The sequence below is a fragment of the Balaenoptera physalus genome (genome assembly GCF_965194825.1).
Source record: "Balaenoptera physalus genome assembly, chromosome: 10".
Lineage (NCBI taxonomy): Eukaryota > Metazoa > Chordata > Mammalia > Artiodactyla > Balaenopteridae > Balaenoptera > Balaenoptera physalus.
The window spans coordinates 87156848-87171209 of NC_138889.1; the positions used below are offsets into that span (position 1 = coordinate 87156848).

The 14362-nt window shown below is 48.9% G+C and overlaps 1 protein-coding gene across 1 annotated transcript; it reads left to right on the forward strand.

Annotated features, from left to right (window-relative positions):
• Nucleotides 1-299: 299 nt before the first annotated feature.
• On the forward strand, nucleotides 300-14110 carry RCN1 (reticulocalbin 1). Its single transcript, XM_082477865.1, has 6 exons — nucleotides 300-794; nucleotides 6079-6272; nucleotides 7281-7459; nucleotides 8862-8922; nucleotides 11829-12028; nucleotides 12922-14110. Exons 1-6 carry the CDS (start codon nucleotides 541-543, stop codon nucleotides 13027-13029), a joined length of 996 nt encoding a protein of 331 aa, XP_082333991.1. The 5' UTR covers nucleotides 300-540; the 3' UTR covers nucleotides 13030-14110.
• The last annotated feature ends 252 nt before the right edge of the window (nucleotides 14111-14362 follow it).

Consider the following 14362-nt stretch of genomic DNA (forward strand, 5'->3'; position numbering starts at 1 on the left):
TTGGGGCGGCGTCTGGGGCTGAGATTCGGGCTCCCAGCTGGAAGTTGGGGAGAGCCAGCGCCTCCCTCCGTTCAGTTCTCTGGAACCGAAAGGGGAGAGGGAATTTTACCCCGAACATCTGTTGCTCGACAAAGAACTTCCCGGTCTTCTTACCAGCCCGCCAGTCCCCAGCCCAGTCCGCCTGGGCCCGCCCCTCGCGACGAGATCGCGGGGAGGGGCCGAGGCGAAACCCGAGCCCTGCGCCCACCACCCGGGCGGGCGACGTGGCTCCGCGGCCCCGGCTTCCCCCCGCAGCCCGGCGGCCAATGGGCGCGTGAGCAGGGCCGCCCGGCGCTCCCCTGCCCGCCGCCTGGGGCGCGCCCCTCCGCTCTGGCACGGGGCGGGCGCTGGCCGAGGGGCCGGCCCGTCCCCTCCCTCCTCGCGCTGGCCCCAGCCCCGCCGCCGCCGCCGCCGCCGCGCTCGCTCCGAGCACGCATTCCCGAGCCGCCGCTCTCATCGCTCGCTCGGTCCCTCCCCGCGGGCCGCTCTCCGCTCCCGACGATGGCGCGCGGCGGCCGCGGTCGCCACCTGGGGCTGGCTATGGGGCTGCTGCTGGCGCTGGTGCTGGCGCCCCCGGCGCTGCGGGCCAAGCCCACGGTGCGCAAGGAGCGCGTGGTTCGGCCCGACTCGGAGCTGGGCGAGCGGCCGCCCGAGGACAACCAGAGCTTCCAGTACGACCACGAGGCCTTCCTGGGCAAGGAGGACTCCAAGACCTTCGACCAGCTCACCTCGGAGGAGAGCAAGGAGAGGCTGGGGTGAGGCCGCGCTCGGGGGCTCCGCAGGTGCCCGCGGGGCCACTCGCGCGGGAACCGCGCGGACCGCCAGCCGCAAAGCGAAAGAGAAATCGGGCGCCGGGACCCAAGGGCGGGGGCCCGGCGGGCCCGGCGGCTGAGCTGAGGCAAAGTTGCCCGCGGGCGCCGGGACCCTGCGTGCTGATCGCCGCCGGGGCCGGGGTGGCTTCCCGCGGGGAGGCGAGAACGTGGCAGCGGTCGCGGGAGCCAGGACGGCCAGGGCCCGCCCCCTCCCCTGGGTTGCATCAGAAGGGAGGGGAGAGAGCGTACAAAAGAAAAATTTGTCCACGGTGGCCTTTTAGTGACATGAGTTCTTCCCCACTCTCCCGGTTTCTCTCTTACCCCCGCATTCCAAGAGAGGAGGGCATGAGACACTGCTAAGGTCTCAAGGATTATCATTAAAGGGTAAAAGATGAAGGGGCAGCCGAAGGAGAGGGTTGATTCCTGGCCTATGTCCCTGGGCCCGGACTGGGGTGTTCTTGCCTTCTGCTTAATCGCCCCAATATCGGAAGTCAGGGGTATAAAAATCCTGTTGTTAAGAAGGGAGGGGCATTTGGGGATGGGGGGTGGAAATGGAAACTGGTCCCCTCCTTTCCGTTTCCAGCAGTTTCTGATGGCAGCAGAGGCACCCAGTCTTTTGGCAGCTGAGGGCAAAAAGCTGGAGGGTGGTGTGGTGACAGGTTGTGAATTTTACTGTTGAAGGCAGTTGAGTCAGGAACCAAACCTGGGAAACAAAACTTGAGTACATCTCAGTGCACCCTCTCCGCAGCCCCTGGGGAGACACTTGAGCTTTGTGCAAAGGTATCTGGGAACCCTTTCACAGAGGAATCAGCAGTCAGCCTGATCCCAGATGGAGACCCATCTAGGGAGGGTCCCAAGAGCCCTGCCTACTGGGCACCAGGCCTCCGGGAATCTGGTTCCTGGGGGTGGAGGGTCTTTCTGGCCTGCTCCCCAAAAAAGGAACACAGCCATCCTTGTGCTGATGGGGGCTACCAAAGGCCAATGTGGTTGGTTAGAATATGAGGCTAAATTATACCTATTGTGTAGGTGCACCATCTGCCTGCTCTGATGAAAAGAGCTTTGAACTTCAAAGTCACCTCCCAACAATCACCTTTTTTTTTGCAGAGAAGTACTTTCTCTTCTAGTTTGGGCTTTAACAAAGGGAGCCCCCACTGATGACTTCAGTCCATTGTATTGCTTTGAGGCACTTGGAAGCTGATTTATTCTGGGGCCCCAGGTGGCAGCCATTTGTCACCAGGGAGAAGGAGGAGGAGAGGTTTGAGGGATTGGAGTAGGGAACTCCAGTTTTCAGTCGTAAGGCTTCCAGTTTAATGCCTTCATCATGATGAGTAAGAGAGCAAGTGGTGATGAGCAAGTGGTAATGGAGTTGGTCTGCATTTGACCCTTGTATGAACACCTTAGTTGCATTCATTCATTTTTTTTTGAATTTTATTTTATTTTTTTATACAGCAGGTTCTTATAATTATATGTTTTGTACGTAATAGTGTATATATGTCAACCTGCATTCATTTATTCATGCAACAAACATTTGAATGGCTACTGTGTTCCAGGCACCGTGTTAGATACCTGACAACTACAAAGATAAAACCTTATGTTCTAGGCCATAAAGTACTTATAATCATATGCAGAGGAGAGAGATTCAAGCAGATGCTACGCATAACTGCTGTGATGGTGGCATGTAAAAGCCACAATGACCCCATCTAGGAGAAGGAGCTCCCTAAGGCTTCAGGTTGGAGAAAGTGACTTGGGGGCTTGGGATGTCACCTGACCAGAGCTTGTGGCATGACTCAAAGGTTACCTGGCATATGAGCAGGGAAAGGCATACTGAAGAGAGAACAGCCTGCTTATACAGGTTTTGAAATCTGTTCTTGTGGATTCGGGGTGTTGGGACAGTAAAGGGACAGGGCAGGAAAAGTGGGAGGTGGGAGTGGCGAGGAGGCCAAGGGCAGAGCAGGGAGGACCTCTGTGAGGTGGAGATTAGACGTTATTCTGTACATGGTAGAAATGTCATCATCCCAAAAATTTATTAGGAAAGTTGGACTGGCAGTAGGGCAGAGAACATAACTGAGGCACGGATGGCAAGACCAGGGACACAGGGTGGCCGTGAGCGCCTAAATCAGGCACAGCAGGAGAGGGTAAACCCAGAGCCACGGTGGAGGTGGAACTGGCAGCGCTTGCTTTTGGCTCAACGTCGGGGTGGGGGAGAGGAGGGGGCAATCGAGGGTGGCATCCGTTCTCTGGCCTTGAGCCGCTGGATGGGTAGTGGACACACCGCTCACCTATAAGGTAAATCTGGGCTAAATGCAGAGGAGGCTGGAGCGTTGGAAATGATGGGTGCGGTATGGGACTGGCAGAGCGTGAGAAGCCATCTGTCTGTCCACAGCTCCTGGTGCAACAGTCCCCTCCAAGTCCGGACTGCAGAGGCAGGAGCACGACTGGATCCAGGCAGCTTTGTCACCACCATCTGCCCATAGATTCTGAAAACATGACAGCTCTAAGGCCCCTGAAGACAAAAAAAGAAAGTGGGGACCCAGAGGCTTCATGCAGTCACAAATGTGCTGCGCAGTCAGAGAAAAAAATGTAAATTACTTGCCAAGATTTAACATCAAAGCGATTTCACATACAGCCCCCGATTTCCGGCTTCTCTTGACACCCATGGCCCATTTTTCCATGAGGCAGTCATTGTCTGGAGCAGAGCTGGGCAGCCTTGTTGGCAGCTGTCAGGGGATCCCCAGGCTCCCTGGACGCTTTGCTTACTTCCATTACCTGTTACCTGTTTGTTGAGTTCTCCATCCACCTGTGGTGGGGATTGTCATCCTTAGTGAGGAAAGGCACACATTCTCTCCTCTATTCCTCACAACATTCCTTGTAAAGTAGGTGTTCCATTTACAGATGGGGAAACTGAGACTCAGAGAGTCAAGTCATTTGCCCAAGATCACACAGGACTAGGGTCCAGGTGTTCTGATTATAGCGTTTGGTTTATTTACGTCATAGCCTCCTTTCTCTATAGCTCATGTTTGAGATTTTTAAAGAGAGAGGTTAAGATTATATATGCTTCCAACAAATATTTATTGAGGTCCCACTACGTGTTTCTTTGGCATAGATTAGATGCTGTCCTTTCCACAAAAACAGGTTGTATACTGTCTGACGTCATTTGGTCTTTGCTGGTTTGAGATTCTGCTTCTCAGTTGGCTTTGGATAACCGATGGGCATGTCACCACTGTGTCCCCAGGACTGGAGCAGTGTCTGGCGCACAGTAGGTAGGCTGAACACTGCACTGTGTTGAAAGAATTCTGCTGTGTCTAGCTGTGATTTCCTGGAACGAAGATACTTGAGGTTTAGTCTTTTGGTCTTGAGACCTGTTAAAATTGCAAATGAAGGGACAAGTCAAAGCTGTTAGTAAAGTTTACACCTTCCTGAGAAAGAGGAGCTTGGGCTACCCAGGTTCAGGTAGGAGATGGAGATTTAAGTGCTAATGAATTCATTTCCATTTCTAATTGATCAAAGAGTAACTGCCGATTTGAACTTCTGTTCACAGTAAGAAAGATAAAATTCCAGCCCAAAGCAAAGAAACAAATCCCTAATTAGCCTGTATGACATCATCCCAGGTAAATGGACTACTAGGGTAAAACTTTCTTAAACATTGGAAATAGCTTGCAGGTGTCTTTGAAGTTCCCTTCAGGGATGGCATCCCTAGCTTGGGGCCCTTTGGCCTAGAGATGGACACTGTTGAGTTCCCAGCCTGAAGTTTGCTCCGGACAGGGGTTTGGGGTGCCTTAGTGAAGTCCAGTGGGGAATTGCTGGAACCTGGGCCAGCTGTGGAGCAGGAGTTCCCAGTGGGCATAGGGGTCTTCACCCTAAGAGCAAGGGGTTGAGGCTCCTGCAGCTGCTTAGCTGGTTAAGTTTCTTGAATAAGTTCTAAAATGTCAAGGCTCTTTCATCCCTTCTTTTTTTTTTTTTTTTTTTTTGGCTGTGTTGGGTCTTCGTTGCTGCGCGCGGGCTTTCCCTAGCTGTGGTGAGCAGGGGCTAATCTTCATTGCGGTGCATAGGCTTCTCATTGCAGTGGCTTCTCTTGTTGCAGAGCACGGGCTCTAGGCGCGAGGGCTCAGTAGTTGTGGCTCACGGGCTCTAGAGCGCAGGCTTAGTAGTTGTGGCACACGGGCTTAGTTGCTCCACGGCATGTGGGATCTTCCCGGACCAGGGCTCGAACCTGTGTCCCCTGCATTGGCAGGCAGATTCCTTTTTTTTCTTTTTTTTAAAATTTATTTATTTTATTTATTTATTTTTGTCTGTGTTGGGTCTTCGTTGCTGCGCGCAGGCTTTCTCTAGTTGCGGGGAGCGGGGGCTGCTCTTCGTTGTGGTGCGTGGGCTTCTCATTGCAGTGGCTTCTCTTGTTGCGGAGCACAGGCTCTAGGTGCGCGGGCTTCAGTAGTTGCAGCACCTGAGCTCAATAGTTGTGACTCGCGGGCTCTAGAGCACAGGCTCAGTATTTGTGGCGCATGGGCTTAATTGCTCCGCGGCATGTGGGATCTTCCCGGACCAGGGCTTGAATCCGTGTGCCCTGCATTGGCAGGCGGATTCTCAACCACTGCGCCACCAGGGAAGCCCTAGCAGGTGAATTCTTAACCACTGCACCACCAGGGAAGCCCCTCATCCCTGACATTTTCTGCTTTGTCCAAGATCTGGTCTCCTCCTGCTTTAAGTTTCAAGTCTTTGAATCCAAAGTGGTGAGATTTAAAAAACAAACAAACAAAAAAAAAAACCACTTATTTTGTGGTTGGTTTAGTTAGAATCTTCCATCTTTTTCATTGGGCTTAGAGCCAGAGGACATGGATTCTTACACCAGTGGTACCAAATACTCCCTCATTACTCTAAAATGAGGGAGTTAGACTATATCAGGGAAGACTGCTAGGTTTCATCTTACAAATCAACTCACCCAGTTTCTGCAGAGCGCTGTGTTGAGAAGGATTCTGAGGCCACATCAAGGATTTTTATCAGGACAGAAGGGCCTGATCCACTAGTAGTGTCTGCCATTGGCATTGGGTGGTTGTGGGGAAGGCATATCATCCTTGGAAAAGGTAAACTTCAAGATCCTTTCCAGCACCATCGAATCATTGATTTTATTTTAGCATTTATGCATCTTAGATTCTGCAGGTGTTTGATCTCTTTCTGGGACAGGATCACACAAGTCTTGTTAATAGCCTTGTGGGTTTTTTTTAAACTACAGGAAGATTGTCGATCGAATTGACAGTGATGGGGATGGCTTTGTCACCACCGAGGAGCTGAAAACCTGGATCAAACGGGTGCAGAAAAGGTACATCTACGATAATGTCGCCAAAGTCTGGAAAGATTATGATCGGGACAAAGACGATAAAATTTCCTGGGAAGAATACAAACAAGCCACCTACGGTTACTACCTAGGTAAGAGGTGCTGCAAGAGCGATTACACAGCTGGGGCCTGTGTAACAAGCTTCTTGTGGGAAACTCTACTGTCTCATCATATCTACCCCCTTTGGGGAGACGTCTCAACCTCCTAAGTAAAAACTGCTTGTGTAACATCCTGCTCTGCTTACTAATACACCAAGTTGCTTACTCTGAGTGAACTTGTAGGTGGAAGGGGGCAAGGGTCTAATAAAAAATAAACTGCTGCCTAACCTGAGCTTACAGTCTCAGAGGTACACCCAGAGAACAAAGCAGAGAGGAAGCGTGTTTTGTGTTACAGTTTCAGAATGCTGCCGAGTTTCAGGTAGCAAGGACCGAGTAAGCTGGAACAGTCCAGGAAGGCTTCCTGGTGAAGGGTGGTTTGGGAACTGGGCCTTAAAGAATGGATTTGTATCTGGAGAGATAGAGATGGGTGGGGAAGGTGGGTCAGCTGGAGGGGCAAAGGTGCAGCAATGCATTCAGCAGTGGGCAGGGTTTGGACATAAGTCATGCTTTTTGGGGGGGAATGATGGAGGGGGTGTGTGCCCAGCACTGGGTGCAGACCCGCTGGGTACCTGGCAGAGCCGAGAGGGGACAGGCCTGAGGAGAACCAAAGACACATACACTCCCAGCCAGATTAAGAGAGGTCTTGAAAAGAGTGGAAGGAACATTTAGAATAGATGTCCTGGGTACTAGGGAGCCTCATGTATGTTCCGGATCAAATAATATGATGAAAGTAGGGCTCTGCAGAGAGAAGTATGGCATTAATATGGTCTCAAGCCTATGCGTTTCACCGCTTGCTGTAATGCCCCTAACAAGTCTTTAGGGCATGGACTGTATGGTGGTATGGAGGGACGGACACTAGAGGCATTCTGAAATCAAATGTTTCAAAGAACTCGATAGGTCAGGACCTTTTGTCTTCTATGTACCATTTGGCGTGAAGGAGGAGTGATCTGGAAGAAAACGCCTTAGGAGCCCGGTTTTCATGTTTCTGTGTACATCCTGCAGGAAACCCCACAGAGTTTCATGATACTTCAGATCATCACACCTTTAAAAAAATGCTGCCACGTGATGAGAGAAGGTTCAAGGCTGCAGACCTCGATGGTGACCAGACAGCCACCCGGGAGGAGTTCACCGCCTTTCTGCACCCTGAGGAGTTTGAGCATATGAAGGAAATTGTGGTTTTGGTAAGATATAGAAAGAGCCTGCGCTGGCAAAAGACCAGGACGAAAGCTGCACGGAAACCTTGTCCCTTCTTGCAAAGTGAGAACGTTCTTCAGCCTGAAGGGAATGGGACAAGGACCCTGAAGTGGAATACACCGGAATACCTGTGTACCCAGGAGATTAGTCAGGGCAGGGTAGCTGCCGTAGCAAGTAGCCCCCAATCCCAGCCATTTAACACAATCGAAGGTTATATCCAGTCCCGGGCAGACTGTCCCGGTCAGGTGGATCTCCTGGGCAGTTCTTCTCCAAGTGTTGTCAGGCTCCCAGTCTACTTCCATCTTGTCCTCCACCATCCTGTGGCTTTGAGGTCATCCTGACCACTACCAGCTGGTAGATAGAAGAAGAGAAGGACTGAGGAGGAGGCACGGCCTGCCTTTACTGTTCCGAGGGCTCCTCCTACATATGACAAGGCAGGGGAATGCAGTCTAGATGTGTGCCCAGAAAGAACAAATGCGTTTAGTGAGCAACTAGCTAGCCTCTGTCCTATTTGTCAGCTCTGAGGGAACAACAGAAAGACTCAGAAATGGAATGCATTGTACTGTTAAATCATATGGAAACTTAAAGTCGGACCGTGCTTGGAAAGGATGCTCCCCTTGGAGTGTATTTGCTTTCCAGTGTCTTGTTGGGTCCCACCTGCCTTCATTTTCCACGACAGTAAAATAAATGCCATCACCTGTTTTCAGGGCAGATATCCCAAGGCAGTTCCAATTGTTTTGATGCTGGGAGACAACCAGCTCTGGACTATTTTAGTTACCCAGTCATGGATGGGTTCACTCTTGCCTCATGCTTCATCCTTATGACCACAGTGACCCCCAGGACTGGGCAGTGGCTCTAAGAATCATTCCTTTTTACCTCCCAACATCCACTTAGTGATAGCTAATCTGCCAGAAGACAATGAAGATGGGGAAGTGGATTATGGGCTTCTGGATTGGCTCTGTTCTCAGGTTGGCCGTTTTCTTCGGGATGCCTTTGAGTTTCTGTGACAATGGACAGTAGACTCATTTAATTACTCACCTTAGCAAAAGACCTAGTTAAGAAGTCAAATGTATTGATACTAAATACACAACATAATACATTCGAAAGTCAGGTATACTTTTATTTTCTAATTGCCCACAGTTCCATATTTTTCTGACACCAACTCGGTGTTCATGGTCCAGTTAGCACTGGAATCTGTCTTTGTGATCATTTTAGTCCAGTGGTTCTCAAGCTGGGTTCCTCACAGTACACAGAGATGATCTGGCTGGAGGGTGGAGACGGTTGACCTGGCAGGGCTTCCTGATATAATTAGAGTACCTCTGGGCTTGTCGGTACATTTTCAGTTGCAGAGAGGGTGCTGCTTTTACGATTCCCCCCTTTGCTTCCTAGGAAACGCTGGAGGACATCGACAAGAACGGCGATGGCCTTGTGGATCAGGATGAGTATATTGGTAAGTGCTGGCCTGGAGGCCTGCTCCACTGTCCCAGCTGGGCAGCACCCTCCACCCACATGGCTGGCTGCTTTCCTCAGATGACTCTTTCAGCAGCAGCTGCAGGTCTGTAGGTGTCACTCCTGTGACTTCCCAGCGAGAGGGGCTTGTCACACCAGCCCTAGCGGTGCAGATTCAGGGAGGCATTCCTAGTGGAGAAGAGCCCAAAAGGCTGGCCGCACCCCAGGGCTGGCCAGCAGTTGATCCCACGGCTCTGAGAGGTGCCCTTCATCACACCGTGTCATTCTACCTTTGCGAAATGGGACTGGAGATCCCAGAGATGTACAGTGAAGCTAGAGCGGATAGTCTCAGGGGACAGACTTTACAACAGGCTGTTAGCCAGCGGGGCCTAGAAACTGGGTGGACAGAGCTGTAGTCAACAGAACTGTTGACATGCCCAAGTTCTCTGCAGAAAGGCATCCCTCCTTAGGTAAATCCTTTTACAAAGTGCACGATGGCCCCATAATATAGCCGTCTTACGCCTCTGGGTTTTGGTCTTTCATTGGGAGTACTGTTCCTAGTTTTTTGTTCTGAAGGGCTCCACTTAAGCAACATCAAGAAGTGTGTGTGCAGGTAACTGAGCCCTGGCTGAATGAGGCTCCAGTTAGTGCCCCGGGTCAGACGCCGCCCAGGAGCGCTCCCAGCGTGAAGGACTAGAGAAGGCAGCATGGGTATTTCCATTTGATCCTCAGCGGCGGCTACTTCAGCGCTTTGGCACGTGGCCCCAGCTGCAGGCCACCTTCTCGTGATGGCTCTTCTTTTCCCAAGTCTCAGTAAAGTAAAAGCTGGAAAGTCATTTGAAGGATGGGATGGATATAATTTTTGTGCAGATATTTAACAGAGGCAGTTAATTACCTTTCAACGTAAAAGAAGAGCCCGTGTTGCCATCAGTCTCTGGTGTGTGGTTGTATTACTTCGCCACCCCATACAGAAGAATAAGTGCCTTCTGTAATGAAGAGCAAAGTTTCTTCTAATCATTTGGAATTATATTTGGTCCGAAGAAGCAAACGCTGTCCCCCTCTGTCTGTGGTAACAGACGGGCAGCTCTCGCCACAGTAATTGAAGCCATCTCGGTGGCACTACCTTTCTTTGTAGAATAACCAATGCTGACAGCCCCATCATCAGTGCAGGCAGCAGAGCCTGCCTCAGGCCTGGTACACGTGCGTGTGCGGGAAGGTTCAGAGCCCCGGACACCTTGACAGTGGTGGCGGAATTAGACTGACAGGGAAGGCTGACTGATTAAAACGATGTAGCACTTTTGATTAAAAATATGTGCTCTCCCCACCCTCCTCCTGATCTGCATTGAAAGGGTGCAAAGTCGGGGGCAAACTCTTTGAGTGGCTTTGCCTAAAAGAAACATTCCATTCTTTACACTGGCAGAGAGGGACGTGGGCGCATTGTTCTTTTTTTTTTTTTTTTTTTTTTAAATTTTTATTTATTTATTTATTTATGGCTGCATTGGGTCTTTGTTTCTGTGCGAGGGCTTTCTCTCGTTGCGGCAAGCGGGGGCCGCTCCTCATCGCAGTGCGTGGGCCTCTCACTATCGCGGCCTCTCTTGTTGCGGAGCACGGGCTCCAGACGCGCAGGCTCAGTAATTGTGGCTCACGGGCCTAGCCGCTCCGCGGCATGTGGGATCTTCCCAGACCAGGGCTCGAACCCGTGTCCCCTGCATTGGCAGGCAGATTCTCAACTACTGCGCCACCAGGGAAGCCCGGGCGCATTGTTCTTAAAAACTGAATTCTGAGTGACTTGCAGTCAGAGAGACCGGATGTCCGGACTTGTCTAGCCAGTGACTTCATTTATGGAGGAGCCTTCTCGGCAGGCAGAGACGAGTGGAAACCGCTGGTGGTGTAGCGTAGTGGGAAGAGCACTGGAATTAAGAGTCCTGGCTTCTCCGCTTACTAGCTGTGTGACCCTGTGGGAGTCGTGTCATCACTCAGTATAAGCCTCAGTTTCCTTATCTGTAAAACGGGAAGACACAGCACCCATGTTTCCAGGATGGTGTGGGTCTACTTGTAGCTGAACCCAGGGTCTTGCCTCTCTTTTTCCTTCATTCGCTACCTACTGTCTCTACCACCTGACATTTCCAAGCCGTTTCCATCAAAAGAGAAATTGTCCTCAGGGTATCTTTCTTTTCCAAGAAGATCTAGTGGCTTAGCAAACGATGGATAAACTTGGCCTTCTTTTTCCTTTCCCTGCCATTTTCTAAAATAAGGATATTTATCTATCTTATAAAATTGCTATAAGGATGAAATAAAATATATGTGAAAGCCCCCTGGAAATGATATAAACAACAATAGTAGTAAACACAGTGGTTAAGACTATGGGTTGGAAGCAGAGTGCCCACGTTCCGGTGTAGCCTACTACATTCTCATACTAGCTGTGGGTCCTTGGGTTAAGGCTGTGCCTCGGTGTTTTCATCTATAAAGTGGGAGTAACGACACCTAACTTCATAGGATTGTAATGAAAAATCAAATTTAAAAAAGTATGTGCTTTACACAGCATCTGGGCCATAGAAAGTGCTGATATTGGTCATTGTTATTAGTTTTCACCTGTATAATTCCAGGCTGGGTTGTAGAGGGCTTTCACATTTGACCTTCATAATAACCTTCTGAGTAATAAGTTATTGTCTCCACTTTACAGACGAGGCAATGAACTAAGTCAAAAGCCAGGATTCATCTTCTGGCTCCCAAGCACAGTTCTTTCTCGCCCACGAAGCGGTCTTCATAGTGGATAAATCATTGCATTATTTACCCAAGAGACTGCCCCCAGTGTGTCTGGTTAGGTCTCTTGATTGCTAGAGGTCAGGTTTTCTTGGACTTACCTTCCCACTTGGCTTTATAACCAAGAACAGCCTTTCCTTCCAGCTGACATGTTTTCCCACGAGGAGAATGGCCCTGAGCCAGACTGGGTGCTGTCAGAACGGGAGCAGTTTAGTGAATTCCGAGATCTGAACAAGGACGGGAAGCTGGACAAAGATGAGATTCGCCACTGGATCCTCCCACAAGACTATGACCACGCACAGGCTGAGGCCAGGCACCTGGTGTATGAGTCGGACAAAAACAAGGTATTTCACCATCCTCTGGAATCATTCCTTGAAGGGAGACAGTTTACATAAGACTGGTTCTGTTTGCTTCTTTGATGTTTGCCTTGGCCCATGTGGCCGTGTCCTTATTGACTTCTCTCATTCCTGCCCTACATCAGAGACCTGTGAACTTGAGCCAACACTGTGACAACCCACAGTGAGCTCATTAGGCCCAGATGTTCCTGTTCCTGGAGAGTCTGCCGTGGGTCACACTTACGTTCACTGCCATCTCCTAGGATCGCAGAACCGGTCACTTTGTTGGCTGTGGGCAGGCATGGATTTAAGCGGTGTGCCCTGTGTTGCCCTAGGACAAGCTTGTTCATCCATTCATTCAGTCAGCGGACACTCATCAGACATCTGCAGCATGTGAGGCAGAAGGAAGCCCATCACATTAAAGTCTAGGCATCCTCAGGCCAGCTCACCGTGCTGGCTCCAAGCCAATATCTATTGGTCAGTATCCAAACAAATAAATAAATAAATAAGATTTAGAAAGAAGTCCTGCCTCTTCCCATTTTGATCACAGCTGCAAATTCTTGGGAGACAGTCAAGTTTTGCAGTCAAGCCATAAAAGGGAAGTAGAATTCTTCGGGGCCTGTCTTGGGAATGCCAGCATTGTGTGTAGACATAACTAGACTCTGGCTTCTCAATTCCTTGAGGACTTTTCTGATGTATTTTAGCACAGCTTTTGTAGCAGGAGGCTGTTCCAGTTTGGGGTTTTGCAGGGCAGTGATGGTAGATGAAGGAGGTACCTAGTAGCTTATTATGAAATGTAATATTTTAAATGTTGCAGATCAATGAAATAACATGAGCTTCATGCTGTGATGACTCAGAGTGACCAGAGTTTCTGTGACAGAGCTCTTTTCTCTCTCCTACAGGATGAAAAGCTCACTAAAGAGGAGATCTTGGACAACTGGAACATGTTTGTTGGAAGTCAGGCTACTAATTATGGGGAAGATCTCACCAAAAACCATGATGAGCTTTGATGCACATTCACCAGAATATGACAGACTGTCATAGGCTTTCTTTTATTGTCCTGGATAATTGCTACAATTGTCTCATTTACAGCAGTTGTGTCCCCCAAAAAAGCAAGTTTATCACCTCAGATTGGGGTTAAAATTATTTTTTACTCAATATTTGCTGGAAAATAGTCATCACTGATCTTTGAGTAAGGTTTCTGTCCAAACACATTAAAATCTTGGTAAATTGCAATGCTCTATGGGGACACATTGCTAAAACATGACTTTTTAGCTTTTTCCATGAAATTTGAACTGAAGGGGAATAAAATTTGAAAAAGCCGTATTATTCAGAAGTTGGGTGAGCGGGGAGAGGGCAGTATATGGAGTGACTGCTATGTATTTTAACTGCAGAGTTTTTACATTTGCCACTGTTAAATAATTGGTGAGGGAAAATTCTGATTAAGCCTCAGTGGTATCTCATCCTACACAGGCTTCTTTCAGAGCAAGGCTGATATTTCAGATTCTTCTTCTTGACTTTGTACTCTGAGCTGTTACTATAAATGGCATACAAATCTCTGCACATTCTCCTATATGGACCTGCTAATGTGCACAACAGATCCACCCATCTTTGTTTTTTGTTTTTTGTCTTTGTTTTTTACAATAAGAAGCAGTTAAGAAGGGTTATGTGAAAAAGAAAGGAATTTGAAAGGTAGGGAGAAAAGATGAATGTCAGGCATTTGAAGAACTATAGGAAAATGGTAAACACTTTACCATACTTGAGAAATTTTTCTTGACATGTAAATGAAGCAGATCTGATCTTTGAAAAAGTGAATAGAAATCCAATCCATTTTCTTGCTGATCTCTGATAGGAATAGGGAGTAGGGTCCTAGGAAAGCCTGCTTAGTGGAGCTCTGGAACCCATCTCATCCAGTCCCGGTGAATCCACAACCCTCGGACCTGCCCCGGGACCACTTACACCATGTAATTGACAAAGCAGTGTTCCAAGCCACTGGCTGAACTGGAAGAAATAACTTTTACAGGTTGAACTTCCACCTTATAAGGAGAAAGTGAATGAAATAAAGGATCCCTGTGAGGATTTTCTACTGTGTCCTGTGGTGTTTGACTTCACATGTACCATTTGTGACATTATTCACTGTTGATATAGAATTTAAACCATTTGTGACATTATTCACTGTTGATATAGAGTTTAACAGTGGGATGAGATGACATGAGTAAGATTATAAAAGTTTTGCATTTTAAAAATCCAACTATTAGAATGTTCAGAACATATTCATATTTACTTATTTAATACATATACACTTCTCTATGCTAATTAGAGAACCTGCAGGTCATTTTAATG

Excerpts from the sequence above, each read along its gene's own strand:
- RCN1 (XM_082477865.1), top strand. The coding sequence starts at position 541 with ATGGCGCGCGGCGGCCGCGGTCGCCACCTGGGGCTGGCTATGGGGCTG. Across the intron at positions 6,273-7,280 it reads CACCTACGGTTACTACCTAG|GAAACCCCACAGAGTTTCAT; the intron begins GTAAGAGGTGCT and ends TACATCCTGCAG. Across the intron at positions 8,923-11,828 it reads GGATCAGGATGAGTATATTG|CTGACATGTTTTCCCACGAG; the intron begins GTAAGTGCTGGC and ends CTTTCCTTCCAG.